At 40.0% G+C, this 24,374-nt stretch overlaps 3 protein-coding genes across 8 annotated transcripts in view; 1 reads left to right on the plus strand and 2 right to left on the minus strand.

Annotated features, from left to right (window-relative positions):
- fnbp1l (formin binding protein 1-like) overlaps nucleotides 1-1,953 on the minus strand; it is a 54,068-nt gene extending 52,115 nt beyond the window's left edge. For all 3 annotated transcript variants that reach the window (XM_004562055.4, XM_012922127.5, XM_012922126.3), the window contains exon 1: nucleotides 1,756-1,953. In XM_004562055.4, coding sequence (XP_004562112.2) covers nucleotides 1,756-1,779 — 24 coding nt within the window. In that variant the 5' untranslated portion in view covers nucleotides 1,780-1,953. The remainder of the gene's footprint in view (nucleotides 1-1,755) is intronic.
- Nucleotides 1,229-14,892, plus strand: si:ch211-198n5.11 (methylcrotonoyl-coenzyme A carboxylase 2). Of its 4 annotated transcripts, none has more exons than XM_076875678.1 (12): nucleotides 1,229-1,352; nucleotides 5,793-5,960; nucleotides 6,180-6,376; nucleotides 6,529-6,707; nucleotides 6,833-6,913; nucleotides 7,255-7,433; nucleotides 7,519-7,726; nucleotides 7,841-7,932; nucleotides 8,533-8,689; nucleotides 8,825-8,947; nucleotides 10,517-10,747; nucleotides 10,859-14,892. In XM_076875678.1, the coding sequence occupies exons 2-12, from the start codon at nucleotides 5,833-5,835 to the stop codon at nucleotides 10,943-10,945; spliced, it is 1,662 nt and encodes a 553-aa protein (XP_076731793.1). In that variant the 5' UTR covers nucleotides 1,229-1,352; nucleotides 5,793-5,832; the 3' UTR covers nucleotides 10,946-14,892. The 4 variants fall into 4 exon arrangements, with proteins under 4 accessions (XP_076731793.1, XP_004562110.2, XP_004562111.2 ...); XM_004562053.6 differs by lacking the exon at nucleotides 1,229-1,352 and adding an exon at nucleotides 4,409-4,563; XM_004562054.6 differs by lacking the exon at nucleotides 1,229-1,352 and adding an exon at nucleotides 4,409-4,563 and having other exon boundaries at nucleotides 5,796-5,960.
- On the minus strand, nucleotides 11,708-23,794 carry LOC101479363 (retinal Mueller cells isomerohydrolase). The gene is made up of 15 exons (XM_012922137.4): nucleotides 23,658-23,794; nucleotides 22,736-22,818; nucleotides 20,590-20,740; nucleotides 20,071-20,178; nucleotides 19,009-19,150; nucleotides 18,632-18,779; nucleotides 18,119-18,200; nucleotides 17,847-17,979; nucleotides 17,427-17,569; nucleotides 17,207-17,336; nucleotides 15,754-15,868; nucleotides 15,520-15,614; nucleotides 15,303-15,414; nucleotides 14,469-14,635; nucleotides 11,708-11,868 (listed from the first exon to the last, which is right to left on the minus strand). The coding sequence occupies exons 1-14, from the start codon at nucleotides 23,666-23,668 to the stop codon at nucleotides 14,490-14,492; spliced, it is 1,599 nt and encodes a 532-aa protein (XP_012777591.2). The 5' UTR covers nucleotides 23,669-23,794; the 3' UTR covers nucleotides 11,708-11,868; nucleotides 14,469-14,489.
- Nucleotides 23,795-24,374: the final 580 nt, after the last annotated feature.

Consider the following 24,374-nt stretch of genomic DNA (forward strand, 5'->3'; position numbering starts at 1 on the left):
CTTCAATTTTAGAATAAAACAAAAACAGAAAATAAAAGCACACTTCCTGACATTAGAGGGGCAGTCATCTGTAAAGCACAACAGCCAATCAACAGTTTTATGTGGTGTCTTGGGGAGGATAAGCCCTAATCTGACATCAGACAGCCAACACATTAATCCCATCAGCGGACTCGGGGATTATGACGGTGTGTGTCAGCCAGCGTCTACAGTCAGCATATCGGAAGCGCTTCACTGATGGTATACAGACTGGAGCATGTGACAGCGTATCTCATCATTCATAATTTTCTGTTACTCATATACAGTACACTGCTTGGGCTGTGGTAAACACAAGACAGAGCATTTCATGTAAAACCCCCACACAGACTTATGCTTTCCTTTGTTTATATCAATGCATTTCTGCAGCTCACAAACTCATCACAACCACAACATTAGCACAGTGGATCACCATTCATTCACATCTCTTTGTGATTTTGATCCACAGAAGAAAAACTGAATGGGAAACTCTCAAAGCAGACGCGAGGCCAACAAACCCCTGACAAATCATATGTGAGTCCATGTGTGCTTTATTTCCCAAGTCTTCCCCCCCCCCCTTTTTTTCTTTTGCATCTCAGGCAACCAAACAGATCTCTCTTTGTGGGTAGCAGATGATCGGGTTACATGTGAGGGCTGAGCAAGAAAAAAGAAAAAGAAAAGGAAAAAAATATGAATTTATTTTAAAATGTAGATAATAATCACTGAGGTCAGCCGGAGGAGTATCATCTTGGGGAGATGAAGTGCTCCCTCCTCCTCCTCCTGCACACACATATACAGAGAGAGAGGGGGGGGAGTGCTTCTGGTAGCCTTTCTGGTTACACAGCTCGTAATGGCCAACACCCAAAAAAAATACAGGATGGAGCCCCACCGCAAGATTAATTTAAGCTAAAATCTGCATACACTGCAACTAAGAAACACTATTTTGAGAAAGGGATGGTAAAAAAAATCATCTTCTAATATCGGCTGCAGCTCGTGTTTGACACACTTGTAACATTTAAATGTTACTCACATTTTAGCCATGATTTCACTATAAAGGTAGGACACACACGGCGTGAGGTCCACATGTAACGCCGTATGTGTGTCTATAATAACCATGTGTTCCTTCCAGTAACATGGAAGTTGGGACAAAAGGCTGGAGAACTGGCAACAAAGGGAAGCGTTATGCCAATTAGTAAGTGAATCAAACGGCTGTGAAGTTGCGATTCGTTTAAAAGGAGACCGAGCAGGACAGTGGGCTCTCTCCCCTCCACCCTCCAGCCGGGAGTCCCTGCCAGAAACTGGGTGTAACACATGTAAGAAAACCGTCAACATCCAACTTAGTAAGTTGCCAGACAAACAAACAATTTTTTAAAATCAATTTACCACCACAGATATTATTAAAGCTGGCAAATAGCCGGGTGGTGGAGGCAGCGTGACCCGCACCCCGGCTCGCTGTCGTGGCCGTGTGTCTGCAGCCGTGCCTGCCTATTGTTTCCTCCGCTGTCACAGCCGTTAAGGTGCGCCTCGGATTAGCTTTAGCTTTAGCCTCGCCGGCTACAGCACCGCAGCCGACCAGGCTAGCACCAGCGCCTAGCCGCTCTCCGCGACACAAAGCTAAAAAGGTAACACGGCACCTTTCTTCCGCTCTATTGCCCCAAAGTCGCGGCGGTGTCCGGGCCGAAACACAAAGAAAACAAGCCAAGCACTTTCTCACAAGCACACTTAAAAAGAGTTGAAACGTACCCAGAGCTCCGTTCCCCAACTCATTGCGAAATCCTCTTTCTGAGTTCTCCAGTACTGGAAGCAGTTTTCCCCCCGCTCAGACTCTCCAAACGGCCGCCGGGATTCGGTCCTTCCGACTGTCTGCCGACTGAACTCACACTCCACCTCCTTCACCTCCTCCTCCTGAATCAGCAGGGACGCCCTTCCAGGGGCCCTGGACCACAGACAATCTACAAAGAGAAAAACGGATTTATGTTCAGTGAACATTTTTAATCAGGTCTTTCATATTAAGTGTATTTACCTGTAACCAACAATAAAGAAAGAACAGAGTAAAGCAAAAATACAAATAAAAAAAGACACATTTTCAGCAGCTCAGTTTAATTCAAACACTGATTAAATGTATGAACTGGATACAAACTCGAGTATAGAAATGGAATGAATTATTTAGTCGGCATAATACGAAATGCTGCAGGAAAAAATTACAAAAACAGATTTTATGGTATGACAATGTAATACATTTTAATTTCAGTCATTTTCATATTTCACGAAGCTCTCTTTTGGCGCATTTGTTGACTGGTTATTTAAAATTAATTAAAATAAGAAGTAATTTACATTGTCCCATTTTACTGGCCAATAAAACAAATATTTAGATAAATATTTTAATTTCGTTTGTCTTTGGTGTATTTTAATTATTTTTTTTATTTTTTTATTTGTCCGGATCTCTTACCATATTTCCATCATTACACATCATTTCTATAAAGCCGGTTGTTATTGGTGTTAATAATAAATTAATTTATAATTCATTATAGTTCCTTTTATTTCAAAAAGTCATGTTTAAAGCTACGTGTTTGGATAGCTTTATTTTTGTTTTGTTTTGCTATTTTGACATCAGCGCGTATATTAAAAGTTCGTACGAGGCAAAATATTTATTTGAAAAGTGTTGAAAAGTATCAGAAAAGTATTTCTGATGACCTAGAGCATTAAAAACGCTTTAAATATAATCCGTTTACAGTTTCTTTAATAATGATTTAGTGGTTCCCTCTAGCGGCCAAGATGAATGATTACAGATCTTGATTTATATATAATTAATAAATAAATATTGTAAATTTTTGCAAGTTGAACCTGGAAATAATCCAAAAGGTTGAAGAATTTAAATACTACGTTTAAAATTAAAAATAAATGTTTTTAATTCTGCTCCATTCCTGTCTACATAGTTGCAAATTCTGCTGCATTAGACTGGCTCTTCACAGGTTTGTTGCCATAAATCAGCTTGATTTATCATATTTATTTGCTGTTAAATTTGATAGTAACTCACGTTTCCACCTGAAAACTTTGTATTATGTAGGCATTAAGTTTAAACTGCTGGCTTGAATCTTTCTGTAGAAGATTAATACCGCAGCAGGACAAACTGCACCACAGAGCTTGGCAAGAACTAAAGGCCAGTGAAAACTAAAAATTACTGACCTCAGCATGAGGCCTCCTTATAATTATATTGCTTACACGGATACAGTGGATATAAAAAAAAAGTCTACACAACCCTGTTTAAATGCATCATTTTTGCGATGTTAAAAAATGTGATCACAATGATTCAAAAGTTTTCCCACTTTAATGTGACCTGTAATAATTCAACTGATGAACAAATGTGTTAGGAGAAAATAATAATTTTAATAACAAAAAATGTTTTTTAAGGTGTATTTTTGTCAGAAAACACTTCTGTCCTGCAACCCTATCACATAATTTCGACATATGGAAATACATGACATTGTTGCCACGTGTAATACACATCTAGTGCATGGCGAGTCCCCTGGCAGCCTCACTGACCAGTATTCATCTTGGCTTTTAATCAGTTTTGGGGGGCATCCAGGTTTTTCGTCCCATGTTTTCTCCACTGGGTTCCACAGTATATCCAATGTTGTGGAAATTTTTTGTACCCTTCTCCTGCCTGATACATTTAAACAATGAGATCCTTTGATGCTTTTTAAATCCCTGCTTGCCCTGCAGGGGGTCTTTGTTTATCCTTCAAGCTCCCAGTTTGGGGGTCCCTCCTGAGTGCTCCATTTACCACGGGGATCACTATTGCCTTCACCCTCCACATCTTCTCTAAGTCCTGTGTGTTTCTCAAGCTTCTTGCGTCAGTTCTCTCCAGGTACATAGGCCCATAGGAGTGAATGTGAGCATGAATGGTTGTCTGTTTCTATGCTAGCCCTGTAACAGCCTGGGGACTTGTCGTACTCTGCTTCTCAGCTTTGGAAGCTGAGATAGGCTCCACTGCGTCCCTGTTTCTTTGCTCAAATACTGCAGTAATTTAAGACCAGCAAAAGCAACAAATGATCAAATATGAAATGTTTTATTGACACTGCACAATACATGAAACATTGCTAAGGCAAGAGGCAAAACAAATTTCCCATGTCTAGTCATAAACCTAATTCAGTAGCATAAAGGCACAAATTACACTTATAGTAAAAGTAGTAATTATGGGAGCTGCTGGGTGAGTTTTTAATAATACCGCATGATATTTTTTACACCTGCAAAATAATAAGAAACTAAAGCTTTGAAATGAACGGAAGAGAGTAGAGTAGGTAGATTTTATTTGCCTCCAAATTATTTTGGAGTGGAAGTAGCAGCATTACCGTCTAATCCAAACTCCGTAGCGGTTGGTGGCGGAATTGCGCCACCCTACAGTATACCGCGAGGAAGAAGAAGAAGAAGAAGCAGCACCATCTGGAGGGGGATTGAGTTTCTGTTTGGTTCTGATTGGCAATGCACTTACGAACAATTAAATAATCTGGAATTTATTTGTATGACAGATATGCACCGCTACACTGCAAGGTAAGAGGTGTTTATATGTCTCCCAACTGTCATTTATCAGCAGACTGACCTTTGGCACACTTTGCAACTGCTGAGCTCTGGTGGTGCGTTAATTTCTGATAAAAAACAAAACAAAAACACAACTGTTGGCACATAGAGGTTAACGCTTCAGCAACACTTTGCCGTTTAATCAAATTTGTTCAAGCTCATAAATATTACAGACTTATTTTATTTCTTTTTTGCATTGGGGGGTAAAAGTTCCAAAGCAGCCAATCATATACATGCTAACGCATGGGCCAATCATCGTCCCTGGCAAAGGATTCAATAGAAAACCTGGCTGATGTCAGGTTTCAGTGTAAATTAGGGGGCTCAAATTTGCGGCCCGTATGTTGACGTGAAGAAATATGCAATTTGGCCCTTGAAGTTACTTTTTGTTTTGTTGTTGACTGAAATGTTAAAATAAGTTCTTTAAAAAGTAACAAATTATTAATGAGCAGGAAGTACAAACATGTTGAGGGATTGGCTGTGTTAGTTCAGTGAGAGTTATTTGTAAAGAAAACAATTTAAGTAGCAGTTAAAAACTAATGTGCACACTTATGTCTGCATTTTTATTTTGTTAAATACAAAGAAAGTTATAGCAGAAGTGCTGCCACATGTGTGGCCAGGAAGAGAGCACTAATTTGTTTATTTGGTAGTTCAATGAAAGGCTTCAGTTAGTTAAGAGCAAGAAGAACAATAATTGACAACAACAAGAACTAGAATCAGCAAATCTAAGCTGATGTGACCAAATGAGGGAGAACCCAGTCTATGTACCATTACAGCTTTGCCCCCTCCAGGAGCAAAAAAACCCCCAAACACTACTGCAAGGGTGTCCAACTCCAGGCCTCGAGAGCCAGTGTCCTGCAGGTTTTAGATGTCCTTGATCCATCACAGCTGATTTAAATGGCTAAATTACCTCCTAAACATTTCTTGAGGTTTTCCAGGGGCCTGGTAATGATCTAATCATTTGATTCAGGCGTGCTGACCCAGGGTGATATCTAAAACCTGCAGGACTTCAACCCTTGAGGCCTGGAGTTGGCACTACTGCATACAAAATCCTGGAATTAAAACAGTAATTTGAACTCTTCAGTGTACTGTTGGACAATAATTTACTCTCCAGATTTTCATAATCTTTTTTTTGCAGTTCTCTCTTCTTTTGTTGTCATGTTGCAAATAAGTCTTTAAATGTTTTTTCCCTGATTCTTGTTTAGCAGGTTTGTTGAGCGGTACTGGCAGCGTTCAGTCTGCGGTATGAGCTCTGTTGCAGGGAGGAGGAGAGCCCTGCCGAGTGCCTTCCCTGTGCTGGACCTGCCCCTTCTGCCCATCCACAAACACATTTATGAAGCAAACCTCAGAAATAGCAACGCCTGGTGTAAGAAGTAGGTTTTGCTCACACATTTGCTCTCACATTTCCTAGTGTATTAGTATGTGCTTTGTTGCAATTTGGTGTTTCTAATCAACTATTTTAGATTTATTAAGTGGATTTTTGTTTGTTTTTTTAATCTCAAAATAAATTCCCTGCTTGTTTGTGTGTGACAGTGTGTTGCCAGATCTGCACTTGTTGTCATTCATTATCCCTGGTTATCTCCATTTATTAGGTACACAGAGTTTAGTGAGAAGGTGATGGAAGGGGGAGGGGAGAGGGCCATAGCCAGACACACTCAGAGAAACAGGAAGTTGCTGGTCAGAGACAGGCTTCGCCTCCTATTGGATGACGAGGACTTTCTGGAGCTGTCACTATTTGCTGGTTTGGGTCTTCCGTACGGGGACATACCTTCAGCCGGCAGTATGACTGGTCAGAAACGACTACAGATTAGTGTGACCGCAGCTAAATACCCTCATTTAATTTCTTTATTTCAGATTGTCTTCTGTTTACTCCACATCTTCTGGGATCCGAGTGTGACACTTTATGCATTTTTTTTATTCGTCTGTACAAACATCATTCAGGCATCGGCAGGATCAACGGTCTGTGGTGTGTGTTTGTTGCCAGCGACGCTACGGTGAAAGGAGGCACATCGTATCCTATCACGGTAAAGAAGAATCTCCGAGCGCAGGAAATAGCAATCAAAAATCGTTTGCCTTGCGTGTACCTGGTCGACTCGGGTGGAGCGTTCCTGCCGCTGCAGGTTAGCGCACGCACACATAAGCACATCTCCGATTTAATATGCGTAAGGGTTCTACCTTTAGAGTAAGTGAATGCTAGTGGAATTTATACTGACTGCTGTTTCCTCGTCTGTGTATAAATGTCCAGTCAGAGATTTTTCCTGATAAGAATCACGGAGGAAGGACGTTTTACAATGAAGCCATCATGTCTGCCATGAAGATCCCCCAGGTAAGGATGAGCTAGAAGGCTTTGGTCTTTACATAGATTATCATTCCTGTTTATAAGCTACACTTTGCCTTTAAAATGTTTCATATGCACACACTTGTTTTCTAAAACATTCTCATAATTTGTGAACTGTTGTGCCCCTCCAGGGAGACCATAATCTGAAGACCGTGACTCTATTTAAAATTTTGGCATAATTAATCTCCACAGGCAGAGAATTTTTAAGTCTAAAAATGAAGAGAGAACAAGTTACCATTGTTAAGTTCTCATTGTTTTCTTTGTTTTTGCTTTTGGTTTTTTCACTATTTCAAATTGCAGTTCTGATATGAAAATTGATCATCCTAAAGGTAGCTGTTGTGTGCGGGTCATGCACGGCGGGTGGAGCTTACATGCCCACTATGGCGGAGGAAGCTGTAATGGTGCACAGAATAGGAACCATATTCCTGGGCGGACCGCCACTTGTGAAAGCTGCCACTGGAGAGGAGGTGACGCCAGAGGACCTGGGAGGGGCCAGGCTCCATGCTGAGTATGTGTGTAAATCTAATCAGTCCTGAATAGTATCAGAAGAATTAGTTCATATCATCATGTATCAAGTTACCATCTTGTTCCAGAGTGAGTGGCTGCGTGGATCACTTTGCCTGGGAGGAGAAGGAGGCTTTTGATTACACTAGAAACATTATATCAACCCTCAACTTCCTGCTGCCTGAGGAAGAGGAGGAGACAAAGAAGAGGAACGCAGAGGAGGAGCCACTGCACAGTCTGGAAGAGCTTTTAGGACTCGCCCCTAAGAGTTACAACTACAGCCTGGATGTTAAGATGGTACAATGTGACGGACACAAATGCACAAAGTGCTCTAGTCGGATGAGTTTGTTACTCTTATGCTGAGTTGCGGCTCTGTGACCTTTAGTTGGTTGTTTCTGTTGTTCTGCCCAGGTAGTCAGTCGACTGGTAGATGGGAGCCGCTTTCTGGAATTTAAAGCTCGCTATGGAACCTCACTCGTCACTGGCTTTGCAAAGATACATGGGTAAAAGATATAAACACAACCAATACGCTCACTGAAGTCTTCTTGTAGCACATAAACTCTGATTGTTGACATTGTGTTCCTAATGTTTTTTGTAATACTGAGGACACAGTTTACATTTACTGCAGTCCTGCTTTTTATTCTTGGACTCAACTAGAGTAGCTCTGCATGATTATCTAAAATAATCCTTATTTATCCCATACGGGCCATGATGGAGCTTCTCATTTCACCCACTGCCTGAAACAAGCACTTGCCGTTCCTTTCTCTTCCTTTTAAACCAGCTTTCCTCTGATTGGCTGCCCCTTGTGTGCAGTAGGTGGATTGATCTGTTGTGTATGTTATAGCCAGAGTTGTGCGCTTGAGAGGGCCAGATTAGGGAAATTGGCTCACACTGACATCAAACTGAAACAGTAGCAACATTTTCTTTTAAAAGCGTTTACAGTAGCCTGAAACCCGAGCTTTCATCTAGTAGCTTTGCTAATATAATTTTGGTTTCACTTTAAAATATGATGTTACACCTGTTACATGTGGCTGATAATGAATACCTTAAGTAATACTTCACCTAAACTTAAGGTAATTCTTTCTTTGTGTTCACTGCGTCAGTCACCTAGTTGGAATTTTAGCGAATGATGGACAGCTGTCATATGAGGCCACACTGAAAGGAAGCCATTTTGTCCAGTTGTGCAACCAGAGAGACGTCCCACTCCTCTTCCTCCAGAACACGGCACCCACTGCAGCACTGACACTGTCCACAAAACAGGTATTCACTCTCACTTCATTCTCACTAAAAACAAATGCACAGGGACTCAAGTTTGGGAGAGTTTAGAATCACTTTGAGTCCCCAGTAAGTGTAAAAAACCATCCCAAGTACCATTTATTCATGTGTGTCTCCCAGGCAGAGATGAACAGTAACCATCTAAAAGCTCAGGGTTCAATGATGTCAGCAGTAGCATCCGCCTCTGTCCCCAAGATCACTGTGGTGATTGGTGGTTGCCATGGTGCAGACAGCTATGCTATGGTGAGCGAATCAATTTATTTTTCAGTCTAAAGTTTGTACATGACCATTTTCAGATCATTTTTCTGTTTGTTAAACCATGTAACACTGATCGATGAATCAAACGTGATATAAAAGGCACCTAAATTAAGGGATGAACCAGTGTTGTTCCCATATAACAGACAACCTGGCAAAGAGTCCATTTTTAATGTGCCAGTGGGTTTCTGGTCGCCTCTGCAAAAACAAGTGACGCAGTTTCACAGGCATAAAATAGTATTTTTACAGGAAGAAGGTGCTTCCTAAAGAACTTTTAAACAAAAACTTGGAATATCTAAGCTTGGCGTGAGGTGTGTTCTTAAAAAAAATCTGAAGTGAAGGACAAAATAAGTGACATGCCTGGAAAAAAACTAGAAGATAAACAAATGTCATAGTTTGAGAATACATATCCGGAAGTGATGTTAGGGATAACAATGATCCCAAACATGCTGCCATTACAGTAAAAGCATTTCTGGATAGGAAAGCAAGCAATGAAACGCTATCAGTCATGTCATGGACTGACCTGCCAGGAGCTCTGACCGCAACATGACTAAAGCCGTGCAGGATCATCTTGACAGTGAACAGAATAAAAGGCAGCCAACTTCCAAAAAGATTTGAATGTCCTTCAACTATTCCTTAAGACTGCTTAAAGACACAAGACAGCCTCAAGTCTCTACCGCAGAGAGTTTAGAGAAGATATTAGTGGTGCAACGGATCACAGTTGATCCGTAATCCGAACCGATCCCACTCCACGGTTTGGCACGCACGTGATTCGAAAAAGAAGAAAAAAAGTATGTGTATAAAAGCTATTGGGGTGTTTAGCTGCAGACGGGAGGCCGTTTTCCGTTGTGCAAAACAAGGGTTTTAAACTAGTCAACGCGTTAGTTGACGCATTGACGCCGTGCAGCCCCACGCACGGGGCGATAACTAGTTAACAGAGATTTGCCGCATTAATGCAGTTATGGCATTAACATCATTTTAACGAGATTTACTCTGACAGCACTAGTTTAAACTATGATGAACGTGCTTGAGCCACGCTATGATATCCCGTCGCGCCTCCACTTCAGTGACAAGATCGCTCCAAGCATGTATGAGCAGGAAAAGTTTAAAGTTATAACTGAACTGTCCCAGGCATCTTCTGTTACAAACGGGTGGACCTCCAGGGCAACGGAAAGCTACGTGACCGTGACCACTCATTATATCACAGCGGAGTGGGAGATAGAAAGCCCTGTACTGCCCTATATTGCATCTTAATTTGTTTTTATATAATTGCGTGGAATGAGTCTTGAGTGGAATGCTTTTTAATAGGCAAAAAATACTTAAATAAGTAAATGGCGAGTTAAATTTTTGTCTTCTTTTTTTCTGCTGATCCGAAAATTGATCCAATCCGTGACGAAAAAAAACGTGATCCGAACCGTGAGACTTTTGATCCGTTGCACCACTAGAAGATATGCAAAAAAAACCCCAGAAATTGCACATAATGATAATTCTTACCGATTCATTGTAATCTTGTAGAATGTGGCTTACAGTAATAATTCCTTCTTCGTTCCTCACCAGTGTGGCCGAGCATTTGATCCTAATTTCTTGTTCCTGTGGCCCAATGCCAAAGTTTCTATTGCCCCTCCGGGTCACATTGGCTCTCTGCTTCCCCTTGATGGTGAGCAAGAAGGAGAGCAGAAGAAGCAGGAAGAGGAACTAAACAGGATGTTGGTGGAAGAGAGTTCAGCTTTCTTCTCCTCCAGCAGGATGTGGGATGATGGAGTCATTCTGCCGCAGAACACCCGGAAGGTAAAAATGACCCATTTTTAAGGGATTATCTGTGTCTTTGGGAACATTCGAGAGCACATTTAAGAACGCTTCTTTTTTGTTGTTGTTGTATTTATTGCTTTTTGGTTTCAGGTTCTTAGAGACGTTTTGGACATCATCAAACAGCAGCGGTATCAGCTGTCTACAGAGACTCTGCAATCGATACCTCTGCGTATGTAGAGGCTTCTGTCCCCATCAGATTTAACTGCTCCTGTTGGACTCACAACAATCCCGTTTTCACTTGTAATGGAAGAAGCTTCTCTGTAAATTTGTTGAGGTCACCACAACAAATATGTAATCAATCCTGTGTACTGTAAATGTAGGCGCTAAGTCAAACCACTCTGGAGAGAGGGATTTAAATCCTGCACAGTTCCTCATCAGGTTTTGATTGTCAGCACTTTCAGACCAAGTTGCAGAACAAAATATTTCTCTGGGATGTTTACACACAGCAGCCTAGTGGTGGATCATTCCTCACACAGAATGCCTGACAGCGAGTTGATCTATAAGCGATTCAATCAGTTCAGTTGTTTGTTCTTTACAACACAAAGCATGAACAGCAGTGCATTGGCTCCTTTTACCTGTAGCCTTACATGTAAAAGAATGATTTCCAGTTTCTTTCTCACAGTGAGGATTAATGCTTATTAATATAACATGAGCATCACTTTGGTACTTAAGCTACGTATCTGCATTGGATCAGAACTGGAAAAGTTGGATCAGTGCAGCCTGCATTTTGGTTTAAAATTAGTTTCTTCCTAAAAAAAAAAAACAGTTGCCTAGAAACGTGCACTCTATTTCTGTCAGTTTGTTCCAAAAGAAACCCAGTTTAGAAAAAAAATTATAATGTAACTATTGTAGTACAGTTTTTAGTTTAATTATCATGGATTTTAACATTTTGTGTAGTCATTTGTTTGTAATGTTTTGAGGAAGAACAGAGAACACAAGTTTTGTTTTTTGTTTTTTTTATTAACCAAAAAGTGAAATTACACATTCACATAAAATTTAAAAAACTCATCTTATATCAATTAAAAAACTACATGTAATATGAGACGAGAAGACACGTACATGTCGTTGGTCAGTGGGAGTGCTGATGCCAGGGTGGTATGCTGCTGAATAAACAGAGATCTGCTTTAGTTTAATAACCCAACATTTGACCTGGGGCCCGTTCTTCGTACGTCGCTTACTACATCCAAGATCAAATGACACATCCAAGATCAAATCATCGCGCTAACCGTGAGCTCGCTAATCCGGTTCCCCGAACACACCTGCTGTTGACGATTACTACAGCTGGACGCAGGAATGTGACATCACTGGGTGTCGTAAAAGGGGCTACGCATCGATAGTAGAAACATTGATCGGCAACCCGCTGATTGGTCGGCGAAAATGTCGAAGGGGCGTGCTCGGTATTTTCCGGCAGCAGAGCAAGAACTCATGAGTGAGGGATTTCAGGAGTTTCAGAGTTTAATTAAAACGCAAGAGAACACTGCAAAGGCTGCAAAAGCAAGGAGAGAGGGCTGGCAGAAAGTTGCTGACAAATCAAACTCGTAGGTAATTTAATAATAATAATAATAATGGATTGGATTTATATAGCGCTTTCCAAGGCACCCAAAGCGCTTTACGATACCACTATTCATTCACTCCCACATTCACACACTGGTGGAGGCAGCTACGGTTGTAGCCAGGCTGCCATATCGCGCCATCGGCCCCTCTGGCCAACACCAGTAGGCGGTAGGGTAGATCTATCATATGACACTATATTGTCCAATATCATATGGCATTATATTATATTATATTATAATATGTTATATTATATCCCCTTTCACATTAGAGCCACAACAGGACCCACAAGAAAATGGGAACAAGTAAAAGTGGAATACAGGAGTATTCTACAGAATGGTAATATTTATCTCTTAGATTGCTTTGCGTCTCTTGGCAAGGTAATACTGGCCTGTAATACTCTGTTAGTTTGTTCATAACAGCAACCAAGAAAAGGGCAGAGGAAAAAAAGACAGGTGGTGGTCCTGCACCCCCTCGTCAACAAGTTGGTTAAGTAAATAATACCCTCACGGGAATATCGATATCTCTCTATGAGCACACTGTCGCGCTGAGGTAAAGGATCCTGTCTGTCCCGCAATATACGCTGAATTCTGAGGACTCTCCTTATCAATCTTGCACCTTCCGCAATGGGTTGGTCGCGTATACGGACAGGACATGGCTGCGACAGGCTTCCCAAATCCACCTTCACTTTTATAGCCGTGGTCTCTCATCTTGATTACACAAAGTAATTTGCAATTACTACTCTGAAATATGAATTACATCTGTAATAATCACATACATGTAATAGAATGTTAATAGTTCATTTCCCTTTTTTAGGAAATGACCTGTATGTATCTGTGTGACATCAATAAAAGGATCAAGTGCTGCATTACCTTTAGTTACATTGATAATATTTATTTATGGTGAAACAGTGGAAAAATATCGCTGTTGCTTTCGTATAAATGAAGCGGACATACCTGCGTGGCCGCGATCTAATCCTGTTTACATAAAGTAAACCTGCTCCCGAGCAGGTTTACGCTTACGGCTCTGTTGCTATGACAGCAAGTCCCGGATGAGCTTCGGGGAACCGACTGATCCAGGATCACGCGAAATCGTCAACAATCTAATCCGGCTAACCTACTTAGCGAGGTACGAAGAACGGGCCCCTGCTTGTGCAAGCTGTGGACCTGCAGCCAGCTTTATTTCCAATCGTAGAAAAATAGTACTGCTTTTATTTGCATCTACATTTTTTTCTTCTAAATTCAACAATATAATTGGCTTATAAACAGTGCTGCATATACATGAAGGTCAACGATAAACAGCTAGCTTTCACAAAGCACTGTGGAAGTTTGATTATACTCCATATTTACTGTATTTGGTGCCAAACTAAGTTGTAACAACCACAGTGTGTACACAGAAACAAGTTTAGGAACATATATGTATAAAGTACAGTTAATCCACAACTATTCATCTGGTATTATAACATGCTGTTGATTTTCTAAAAAGATGTTGAAATCTGAAGTTTGAATGCAATGAAGAGTCAAATTTAAAGTGATATCAAAAGTCCATACGCAACAAGCAATGGTGCTTAATCCAAATGACATGGATGCACCAATATATAACTCTTTTCTAATATCATGTTAATCTCAGTTTTGGATTTTTAGTACGTGGTCAGACCCATATCCTGCTCATCATATAATTTTACTGGATTGGTAGGATTACATGTTTTTATAGCTCACATTTCCAAATGTTGCCTCAATTTTGTGATGAGTGATGAATGTATGCACAGATTTATTTTTACAACATGTGTTGTCAAAACAAATACACATTAACAGTTTTTGTATTTGACCAAAATTGTTTCAAATACCTGTAGCAAAAATACCGTCTGTGTACATTTGTGGATTTACAACAACAATTACATAAACAAACTGATTATGCAGTAAATGTGGTTGATGTAATGCTTCGCTGGGCTTCTTCTCACCACCAGCTACAGCTACAGGAAAAATAGAACCAACATGCATTGTGTGGCCAGGTAACATATGACAGAGACTGCTGAAGATTTTTATTTTTTTTTTAGCAGCATTGTAAAGCAATGATGGGGTTTCATTTCCATAAGAAAACTCATCTATGGTGGGAGAAAAGAGCCAGACTGGTGTATTTCATGAAGCACCTGTTTGGAAGAAACGCAGCTTCATGGCTTGTAAGTCCCATGCAGGGTGATGGGGATGATAGTGTTGACCTCTGCCCTGGCGAGCTCTGTCAGGTTTCTGGCATCCAGCACCAGGAGGGAACCTGGTCTCTGCGCACCTGGCTTTACCACAATGCTCAGCAACACACCTGTAAAACCCAGACACGGGAGGCAACTGCTTGCGTGTTCTACAGCAAACGTTCATAAGGAAAAACGCAAAAAAGTTGTTTCAAATGAGCGTAATGTGTCTACAGTTAGAGTTTGGGTGTGTAAAGATTATAAAATATGTATATTTGATGCTGAATGAATGAAAGAAAGGATACGTTTGCATCCCATATTTAGGTTGTGTCATCTGTGCTAGGCAGAGATTTATGTAGCGCTAATAAAAACTTTGGTTTGAAACATACATTACACAAAATCGACTTGTATATCAAACACTTGCCAATGTGTGAATGACTGCAGTGTAGCTTAAAATGTAGCTTTACTCATCTAATTTTCCATGAAAACTTAAAGCATTTACAGGAGTTCCACTTACTGGACATAGAAAATAATGCGCCTTTGGATGATAAACTGTATATAAAAACATGGAGGCGGTCACTTTACCCATTGAGCATATTCTAGATGATCCTTGTTCGTTTGTTTTTTTTTTTACTTAATATAATGACAACAACAAAAATGATAAGCATCTAATAAAGAAGACAATAATTTAATAAATTAATTTCATGCTTGATTCAATATGATCTGAAAGCCACAAACACCCTGAAGACCAGTGTTAGTGTGTAATTCTGTGGGCTAAGATGTGAGAATGTGTCCTACCATCATCCTCCTCTGTAGCTCCGGGTGACGGCACAAACAGTGGCTCTGATGGGTAACTGTCCTCCTCCTGCCACACCCAGGTCTCTTTGGTCTGCACATTCAGCTTGACGATCTAAAGCAGCAACCAGTTGCTTTTAATGTCTTGTGGAGTTAGCTAACGTCACGGGCCCTGCAACTGTCCTCGTCTCCTGATGTGTTCAATGAAAACCCTTCTTACCCTGTCAGGAATGAAGTGGTTGAGTCCCAGGCCATAGGCGAAGGAGTACTTCTTCCCACAGCACTTTGAATAGTTGATCTGTGGAAACTCGAAAGCTGAGAGAGTGACACAGAGAAAAGAAATGAATATGGGCACATATTTAATATGTTATAACAATCAGTGTATTATGTACCCTTCAGGATACACATATTGGAATATACAGAGAACATGTAAACTATAGTGTATATGTGATACCCTGTCTTGGTCCAGAAAACAGCACTTCAGGTTCGAGCCAGATAGTACCGTCGCTGTGAAGAACGGCGGTCGCTGTAGTGTACGACAGAGATACCAGATTCTTCCCCCGATCCTCCTGAAAACACACACAAAGTTGTGTACAGAATACCGTGGAGCTTAAAGATAAAGAGATATCATTCCTAGGTTACAGTAAATGTTTTGGCTTCATGCAGGGTTTTTTTTTAGGGTTGAATAAATATGGAACGACAGAACATTTTGTTGTCACAAATTAAAATTATTTGTGATGCTGCACAATTTTCTCAGATCTCAGATCTTGTATGTCATATTACAACTAGATTTTTATTTGGGCTATTTTGTTACTTCCTGATATGACAAACAAGCTAACTAATTGATCAGTCCAATGTTGTAAATCCAGCTCTATGGGAACCATTACAGTAAGGATCTAATAAAAGCAATACAAAGTAAAAATACAATTTTATTTATATAGCACTTTTAAAGGTAAATATCTCAAACTGCCACACAACAAAATGCTGAAAATACAAAGATAAAATTTGCCCCAAAGCAAGTTTTAGCCTTTCAAAACAGATCCCATTATTTCATTATTTTCTGATTCATGAATGTCTAATACCGCTCTCACAGTTTTGATGAAGAGTTTAACGGGTGAAACAAAAGGTATTTAAATACATTATTAAGTTTTTAAGTACATTTTCGGTTACACAGAGAGGCTAATGATTGTTATTCCCAATTATACTATGATATAATATAATAATAATAATATAATATTGCATCTAATATAAGTAGATTTAATTTAACTTGACCTATATTCAGATAAACAGGTACACATAAATAACAGTGACAACACCTTTTCCACTTATACTGTAGTAGCAAAAATTAGCTTTAGAGGCTGTGAGCTGACCAATTAAAACTGATATGAAGAAACGATTCCATGAGTCCATTAATCACTATTTGTCATTTACAATGTTTCTGATCAATCCTATGACATATTAGATTAAAAAACTGGTAACACTTTATAATACGACCTGTGTATTAGGTGTAAGTACCCTGTAATTATATGCAATTTGCAGGCCAGCGTTTGGAGGAAACAATGACACTGTAAGACCCACGACAAAGGTGCAAGTGTCCTGTACTTATGTGGAATTTGCAAGCAACAAGTCAGGTTTTTGCAGGACAAGCCAGGACCCTTACTGGATACTCGGTGGGAATTGAGCTTGCAACTCTCGCTCTAAAGGTTTGTAGTCTTACCACTACACCATCTAGCTGCTACAATACCTAATACCGTGTTGTTATAAAGAATTTTCTTCTGCATTTTAAAAAATGTGGCCTGCCTAATCAGTATGATGGATCCTGTTACAGTGCTAAATAATCACTATTAATGATCAAACATATAACTGATGACATAAATAACTTGCACTATCTCTGTGTGTAGACTCACTCTGTGAATATCCAGTGGAAGGACATATCGTCTGACCTCAGGCTGTGGAGCTCGTGCAGCTGCTTTCTTCACCTCCTCCCACTCCTCTTTCACATTAGCCAGGTACAGGTAGTTATACACAAATTCATGACTGTAAAGAAACACAGAGAGAGTGAGAGAGAGAGAGATGTCACATAATTGCATGTAAGACACTTGCACATACACACAGCTTTACACTTACCCTTTCCACGCGCAGAGATCGACAACGATGAATCCTTCGTCTTCATAGGCGTTAATATGGTGAAAGAGGTTGAATGCTGATGTTCTGAACTTGTGACTACTCAGATAACCCGCTGGCTCTTTACTGGCCAAGTGGAACCATGTCTGCAGCACACAAACACACATACTCACTGACCAGATGATACCAAGCAGACACACATGACCAATCAATTAACTTTTTCCCAGGAGAAGGCTCAGAAACTTGGAGCAAGCAGGTGACTTTAGTAAATAGCACAGCTGTGTGGCTTTTAGTGAAATTAATGCAAAAGAGTCCAAAAGATCTAATATAAATTATATTCAGATATTGCAGGTGTTTGTAACTCCAGCATTCAAGAACAGACTGGATTCCAGGGGCCTTCTTTAATGCCTGTGCCCTGCCTACCCCCATGCTGGCGTTGGGCTCAAAGCAGTCCATGTATGTGGCTCCTCTGAAGCTCCAAGCTGACAAGAACTTGAGCAGGTTGATCTTCACCGGCTGCTCCACGAATACAAAATAGTTGTCTGTCATACCGAAGCTGGAGACAGATAAGCAAAACAGTGAAAGACACTCAGAGGCAAAGCACAGTTCATCTTAATGGTAAAACGTCAAATACAAAGAGAAAGGAACAAAAACAAAAACCAGGCTTTGTGTACATGTATGAGATAACTCTGTACCTGTGTACGTAGGAGGGTTTAAGCCTCTCACTGCTTGGCAGCTGGACCAACACTTGGGACTTCTCTATGGGGTCTGATTTATCTGGAATCACAGAGATACAAACATATACATTGTTCCTGACAATTTTATTTGAATTCTCTGCATTCTGCTTGCTTCAACTTTTCTTTTAAACCTTTTTCTTTTTTTAAATCTTTGTCTCATTTTCTTTTCTCCTTTTTTCTGTTATCCACCGTTTTCTTCTATCCTGTTCGCTCCCTTTTTATCTATCATATTCTTCTTTTTTCTTGACAGTCTATCGTCGCGGTAACAAACAGTCAGTGCTTAAAAGCTTATCTGGAAAACTCAGGCATGATACTCCTTTCAAACCCAAATCTCTATAAGATAAAAATTTACAATATAATTTAAAGGTCAATAAACATCAATAAACATAATAATAATAAAATAATAAAATAATAATCAATTAAAACATATCCATTGATAGTCATTGAGAGTATTGTGTATAATGAACTCACCTTTCGGAACAGGTGGGATCTTAACAATGTTATAAGCCAGACTCATGTTCTTGCCAAAGCAGTTGCCAATGTTGTAGAGCGTGCCATCTCGTTCAGTGTGGGGGTGGGCGGTCACCCCATTCACTGAGAGGTACTTACAAAGATCCACCTATTGCAAATTGGAAGACATTCAAGTTGAAAGCTAAATATGTAAAATCACAACCGGAAACAGTCATAGATGCTGCAAGGAAAGAATAATAAAGCAACTGAAAATGCAGCAATGTTGAAAACTAGAACTCTTCCTTCTGGCATATTTGGGGAGGGTATAGGTTTAATAACGCTACCAGAAAATGACGATGGCTCTAGCTTACTGTAAATTTAAACCAATCAGCTCCCACCTTTTTTAATGTCTCCAGTGAATCAGGGTCAACTTTGGTAATGTAGTTGGTCTCAGTGACTGCGTAGAAGTCTTCACCAATCGGGTAGACGTTCACTAAACAGTTATCAGTCACTTCAATGCCTCTGAAGTAAGTAAAGAACCTGAAATTACAAGCACGAGGAAAACTTTATATTAAACCAACCGTTTCCCTAAACCCATAGTAATAATACAACAACACAGGCACAACATGATAAGATCAGTGTATGTGAACCAAAAGCTCAAGTTTGACACTGTTTTACTCCTGGGATTTGTAAAGCATCAAAGAGGGAGGATACCTTAATATGGTCATCTCAGGAACCCCAACCCACCTACTGGTAAAACTACCTGTTTCTGATGAAGGTTGAGTTACAAGGAGGGAGCTAAATGGATTGTTTACAGTGTATGAGCTGAGAGGATGCACCAAGGCTCATTATAATATAACATGGATATTTATTAGAATATTGATAGTTATTCATAACTATGACTCATGAAAACTACTATATGAAGTTCCAGAATAAAAATATAGCACTGGGAATGAGCACGGTTCATTTAAGAACACTGAAAGGGGATATGTGGAACATAAATGACAAACACTAAGGATTTTTTTTTAAATCTATAAATAGATCTTGAAAAAAAAAACCCCAACAGGTTTCTCCATTTGAACGCTTTCAACATCGTGCACTTCACAACCACAGGAATGTTGGACGCTTCCAGTCTAACTGTTCAGTACAGTCTCCTGGCCTCAGCTTCGCGCCAAATGAAAGGTTTTATCTTCTTATCTTGTTTTTTTGCAATACATCAATAAACCAATAATAAAGAAATAACCGTACATTGACAATTGATTAAATGGAAAATCAAATGAGAAAAGCACGTTTAAATGCAATCAAGGAAGCACAATAATTTAAGTCATATAAATAAAATGTTTTTTAATTGAATTGCATATTAAGTTATTTATTTATTGAGCTATTTGTTTTAATTCGACAGCTTTTGTACAGTGTAATGTTCCTTTTGTGTGCATTTTAGGGCATGGGTTTGGGATTACCTTGAGAAGATGTTTTTGCAGGGGTCTGGGTAGGCTGCCGTGCCAAACTCAGTGATGACAACTCTGTTCTCTGTCATGGCCCGAACATAAGCATCTGTCCTAATAAACCTGAGCACAAACATCAACTAGTATGTCAGCTGTTTTTGAATCCCACTCATATTACTTAAAAGATTTTCATTGTGACACGTGACTGAAATCTTTGAAACACAAAAAGCCTTCTTCATTCGTTGCCTGTTTCATTGCAACATCCCACTTTTCCTCAGCTGCAAAGAACTGCAAACCAAAATCAGATGTCATAAAAACCCACAACTGGAGCTTGGAGCTGCTGGGAATATGAGAACCAGATTTTCTTCTTCTTCTTTTTCTTTTGTGATTTAAGAAAAAATGCCTTAACGTCCTGATGTCAGTACAGCTAGAAACGTACGTTCTTAAAAGGTATTTCCTCAGAATACTGCAACTTGAAATATGAAATATTAAAAATAATGTGCTCTGCTTTTGTAGATTAATCCGTTTTCTTACTTCCGGTAATAAGTCACCTGACCGTTTTTCAGGTCAAACTTGTGGATGAGAGCCTGTCCATCAAACAGGTGCTGGAAATGTTCATCTCCCACCTCGAAGAGACCTGGACCCATCCTCAGAAGACTTCCCCCCAGCCATGACGGGATAACACCTGCAGTGATAAAACCATCAAACGAAGCCGTGCACATCCTGACCACATGATGCCACATTCTGCTGTCTAAAAACTCAGACTATAGGATTCTGTCTACACTTGTTTTCACACTATGCACATCAAGTGGTTAGTATCAAACTTTACCCATTTCTAACACCCCAGTGTCACTTATAACACTACAGTATTTTTATCCACAAGACTGATCCTGGCAGTAACACCAAAAATGCATTTTGCGTAGATGGGTGAACAGGTCAGGCCTGAAGCTGAGTATATCTCAGACTAAGTCAGACTAATGTCTTCTCTCTATTTTCCTTGCATCAAAGGATTTACTTTCACAGTAGCCTTTATGTTAACCAATGTACAACATTTAGTTCAATCAAAAAACATTATACTCCATGAGGCAGTACATATACATGCCACACATATACATATTTATATTTATTCGTATATGTTACATAATAATGTTATTATAAATCCTAACTATTGATTTTCTTAAGTATTATGTTCATTTTATTATCCTTCTGTGATAGCAATGTTTGTGTCTTTTGCGTGTCATGTTCAATGTACGTTACCTGTGAGTAACCTAATGGTCACCAAAGGAGTTTTATTTGAGTAAACACTAAATACAGAACTAACAAATAACTATACGTAATTTAAAAAAGCACACTTGTGTAGTGATAATGCTGGCCAGTGTATTTTCAGGCGTTATGCTACTATGCCGTACATATTTATTTTAGTGTATATTAGATGATTGCGTTAATATAATCCGCTAACTTGTGTTTATTGTTTCACTATGACTTTGAAATAGGCAGTGCACTTGTGGATGTCATAGGAGAAATGCCTTTTGCAGATGTTTCCATTTGACATTTCAGATGATAAAAAAATAGGAGAAACCGCACGCTTGTGATGAAATTTAGTTGTTATATCAATGCAACCATCAGTGGAAGTTTTCAAGAGAGGGGTTAGAAAACCATAAATGTAGATTCCATGTGAGGAAACACAGCCAGTGTAAAATGCTTTAGCCCTGCATGCAATCTGAAGGCCACCAGATGGGGATAGCTGTGGTTACTGAAAGTGTTCAGGTCCCACAGCAGTCTATGGGAAAAGTCTTCCCGCATTCCCCTGTGTTAACCCTTTCCTGAGTTTATGGGCTCAGTCACTTATTTCATGAAGAACAGTGAAGTCTATTTTGTAAATCTTGGTTATACTACGTTTCAGAATGACATGTCAATTTGTTGATGACTTGTGATTGACAAGTAGTTAGGGAGAGAGCAATCACACCTGCCCGTGTTTGTCGCACCTGCTTAAATTTTTGGTGACAATGAAAACACCAATCATGACGTTTCAAAACTGCACTTTAGAAATCAACAGATGACATTGTGACAGTAGCTGTATGTCCAGTTTTTATACTGTGCATGGCCTGGATCCTTCCCCTCCCCCTTTCCTACAGTCCATCATTGTAAACATATGCAGTGACATGACCTGAAAGTTGTTGCGCAAGTTATAAAAGCAAACCAATATACTTTTAAGTTTAGAAAAATGGGCTCCCCCTTGTATACCTGCCATTACCTGCCACCTTCACACTGCAAATGTGAACATATAATAGAAGAGTGTGGCACATTGTTCTTTGCTTCTGCCACTCATAAGTAATAGTCATCAGATCATAGATGCAAGTTTACGGAGACAGGAGATCTATCACAGCTAAATGTTCCTCAGCAAAATAAAGAATTTCTAATTTCCCACATGTGATCCTTGATTTGTTCATAATTGCCCAACCTGTAATGATAAATCTTTAGAGGACTCTCATAATATCTAAAGCATATTTAACTGCAGATTATTCATTACCACTAAATCAGAAATCTCATGAACACTGGTACTGGAGGAAATTTCAGGTGATTCGCTGTCTTGGAACCATAAATGTTAGTGATTAAAGCCACACTGCCATCGACACAGCCATGCATTGCTACTTGTTTTTTGTCAGTCGCTCTTTCCTACCAGTGATAACTGCTGGTATGGGTTCACTCAGCTCCTCCACAGACTCAAAGATCTTCTTGTAGCTGGCAGCAGGATGCTCCACGCTGCAAACAAAATACAAAAAGTTTTTCTTTTTTGGACTTCAGAAATAATGAAATATGTCTACAAGTTTTCTCAACTGCTTGTTCCTTGTTTGTCTTGTTAACAGCCAGTTCGTTTGTCGTTTGTTGGATATCTTACCCATTGTCCTCCCCTCAAAGGGAGGAAGTATGTAATTGATTCCATTTGTTTGTTTGCAGTCTAGCATCCATAGCTGTCAAGATATCATTTCCACATTTTCTCAGACGGTAGATACCAACAACAGCTCGAGCTGATTTACTTTTTGTGAAAATCAGGTCAAAGTCCAGGTCACACTGCATTATATTTCCTCAGCTGTCTTCAAACTTCACAGAAGTACAGTGGGCCTCCTCTGGGGGTTCTGAGTGGTCTTGTTTTGTCATGTATTATTATTTTTGTGTTTTCTTACATTTCTCTATTCCTTTTAAAATCAACATTCTTTCTCACAGTTTTGTTTTGCTTTGTTGCATTTGTGTAGAAGCAGGGCTGAAATTCTTCCTCAGTTACTGGGCCAAGATTCCTTCAGAGTACATACATCAGCTTTTCTAAGCTTTTCTAAGATCCATCGAGTATTTTACTACAGCACCAGTGACTTACTGTGAAATTTCAGGTTGAAACTCCCGAGGTAAACTGTTTGAAATCTGCTCCGATGACTCATCATCAGATCATTTCGAGCAGAGCAGAACAAAGCACGTCTGCCAGCTGCTTTCTGTTATGTTGTTGGGGAAAACCAGCAAAACCCAACCTTGAAAAGTCATTTTCAACCTTTCAAGCTTTTGTCTTCACTGCCATGCATCTGAGAAACTAAAGAGAAGGTGTTACTCACCGGCTGACCATGCTGCTACGCTCTTCACACACTTTCACACAAGCTGCTTACAAAAGAGGCTCTGGCTGGTATTTAAACCCTGCACAGATTTCCTGTGGTAAGCAATGGAAACGGTGCCCCATCCACCCTCCTCTCCTTCTCCCCTCCCCTTTTCCATCCCTCCTCGCTCCCCGTCCTCCTCTCCTCCTCTTATTTTCCCTTCATGCCTTTTGCTCCCCCTTTTCAGCACCCCTTCCCAAACCTCTTCCACCTCCCCCCAAGTCTTAACCAGAGCTGAACAAGCCAGCTTTGTGTCCTCTCCTTTCAGACGCCAGGCCCCCGGCTCTTTGCAGAACTTTCTCCGGCCCACCTAAACAAGGTCTGGGAACACAAACAGTCACCAGTGATGTGGGTCAAACTAGCAAATTCAGCCTTTAAAAGCAGTGTGTTTGAAGGTGGATATGCTTGCAGAAAGAATCTTATCTAATTAGTTCCAGACAGCTTTGACAAAGGCTGAGAAACTATTTTAATTAGCTACTCAGTGAGGAAGGAGAGTAACACACACACACACACACACACACACACACACACACACACACACACACACACACACACACACACAAATGGGCTGCATTTCATCCTGCAACAGGTGGAATTCTTATTGGTTTGAGATGCTTTCCCTACCACCTGCGGCTTGCAGTATCACAAGAAATGAAGGTGGGTAAGTCAAGGAACCGT

This window comes from Maylandia zebra, linkage group LG17 (assembly GCF_041146795.1).
Source record: "Maylandia zebra isolate NMK-2024a linkage group LG17, Mzebra_GT3a, whole genome shotgun sequence".
Taxonomy (NCBI): Eukaryota; Metazoa; Chordata; class Actinopteri; order Cichliformes; family Cichlidae; genus Maylandia; species Maylandia zebra.

Bases quoted from the DNA above. Each gene is read 5' to 3' on its own strand.
- si:ch211-198n5.11 (XM_004562053.6), top strand. From the start codon at position 4,535: ATGACAGATATGCACCGCTACACTGCAAG. The intron at 4,564-5,792 runs GTAAGAGGTGTT...ATTCTTGTTTAG, and splicing joins ATGCACCGCTACACTGCAAG to CAGGTTTGTTGAGCGGTACT. The intron at 7,933-8,532 runs GTAAAAGATATA...TCACTGCGTCAG, and splicing joins GGCTTTGCAAAGATACATGG to TCACCTAGTTGGAATTTTAG.
- LOC101479363 (XM_012922137.4), bottom strand. The intron at 20,741-22,735 runs GTAGGAAAGAGC...TTATCACTGCAG, and splicing joins CATACCAGCAGTTATCACTG to GTGTTATCCCGTCATGGCTG. The intron at 15,869-17,206 runs GTGAGTCTACAC...GTGTGTTTTCAG, and splicing joins TTCCACTGGATATTCACAGA to GAGGATCGGGGGAAGAATCT.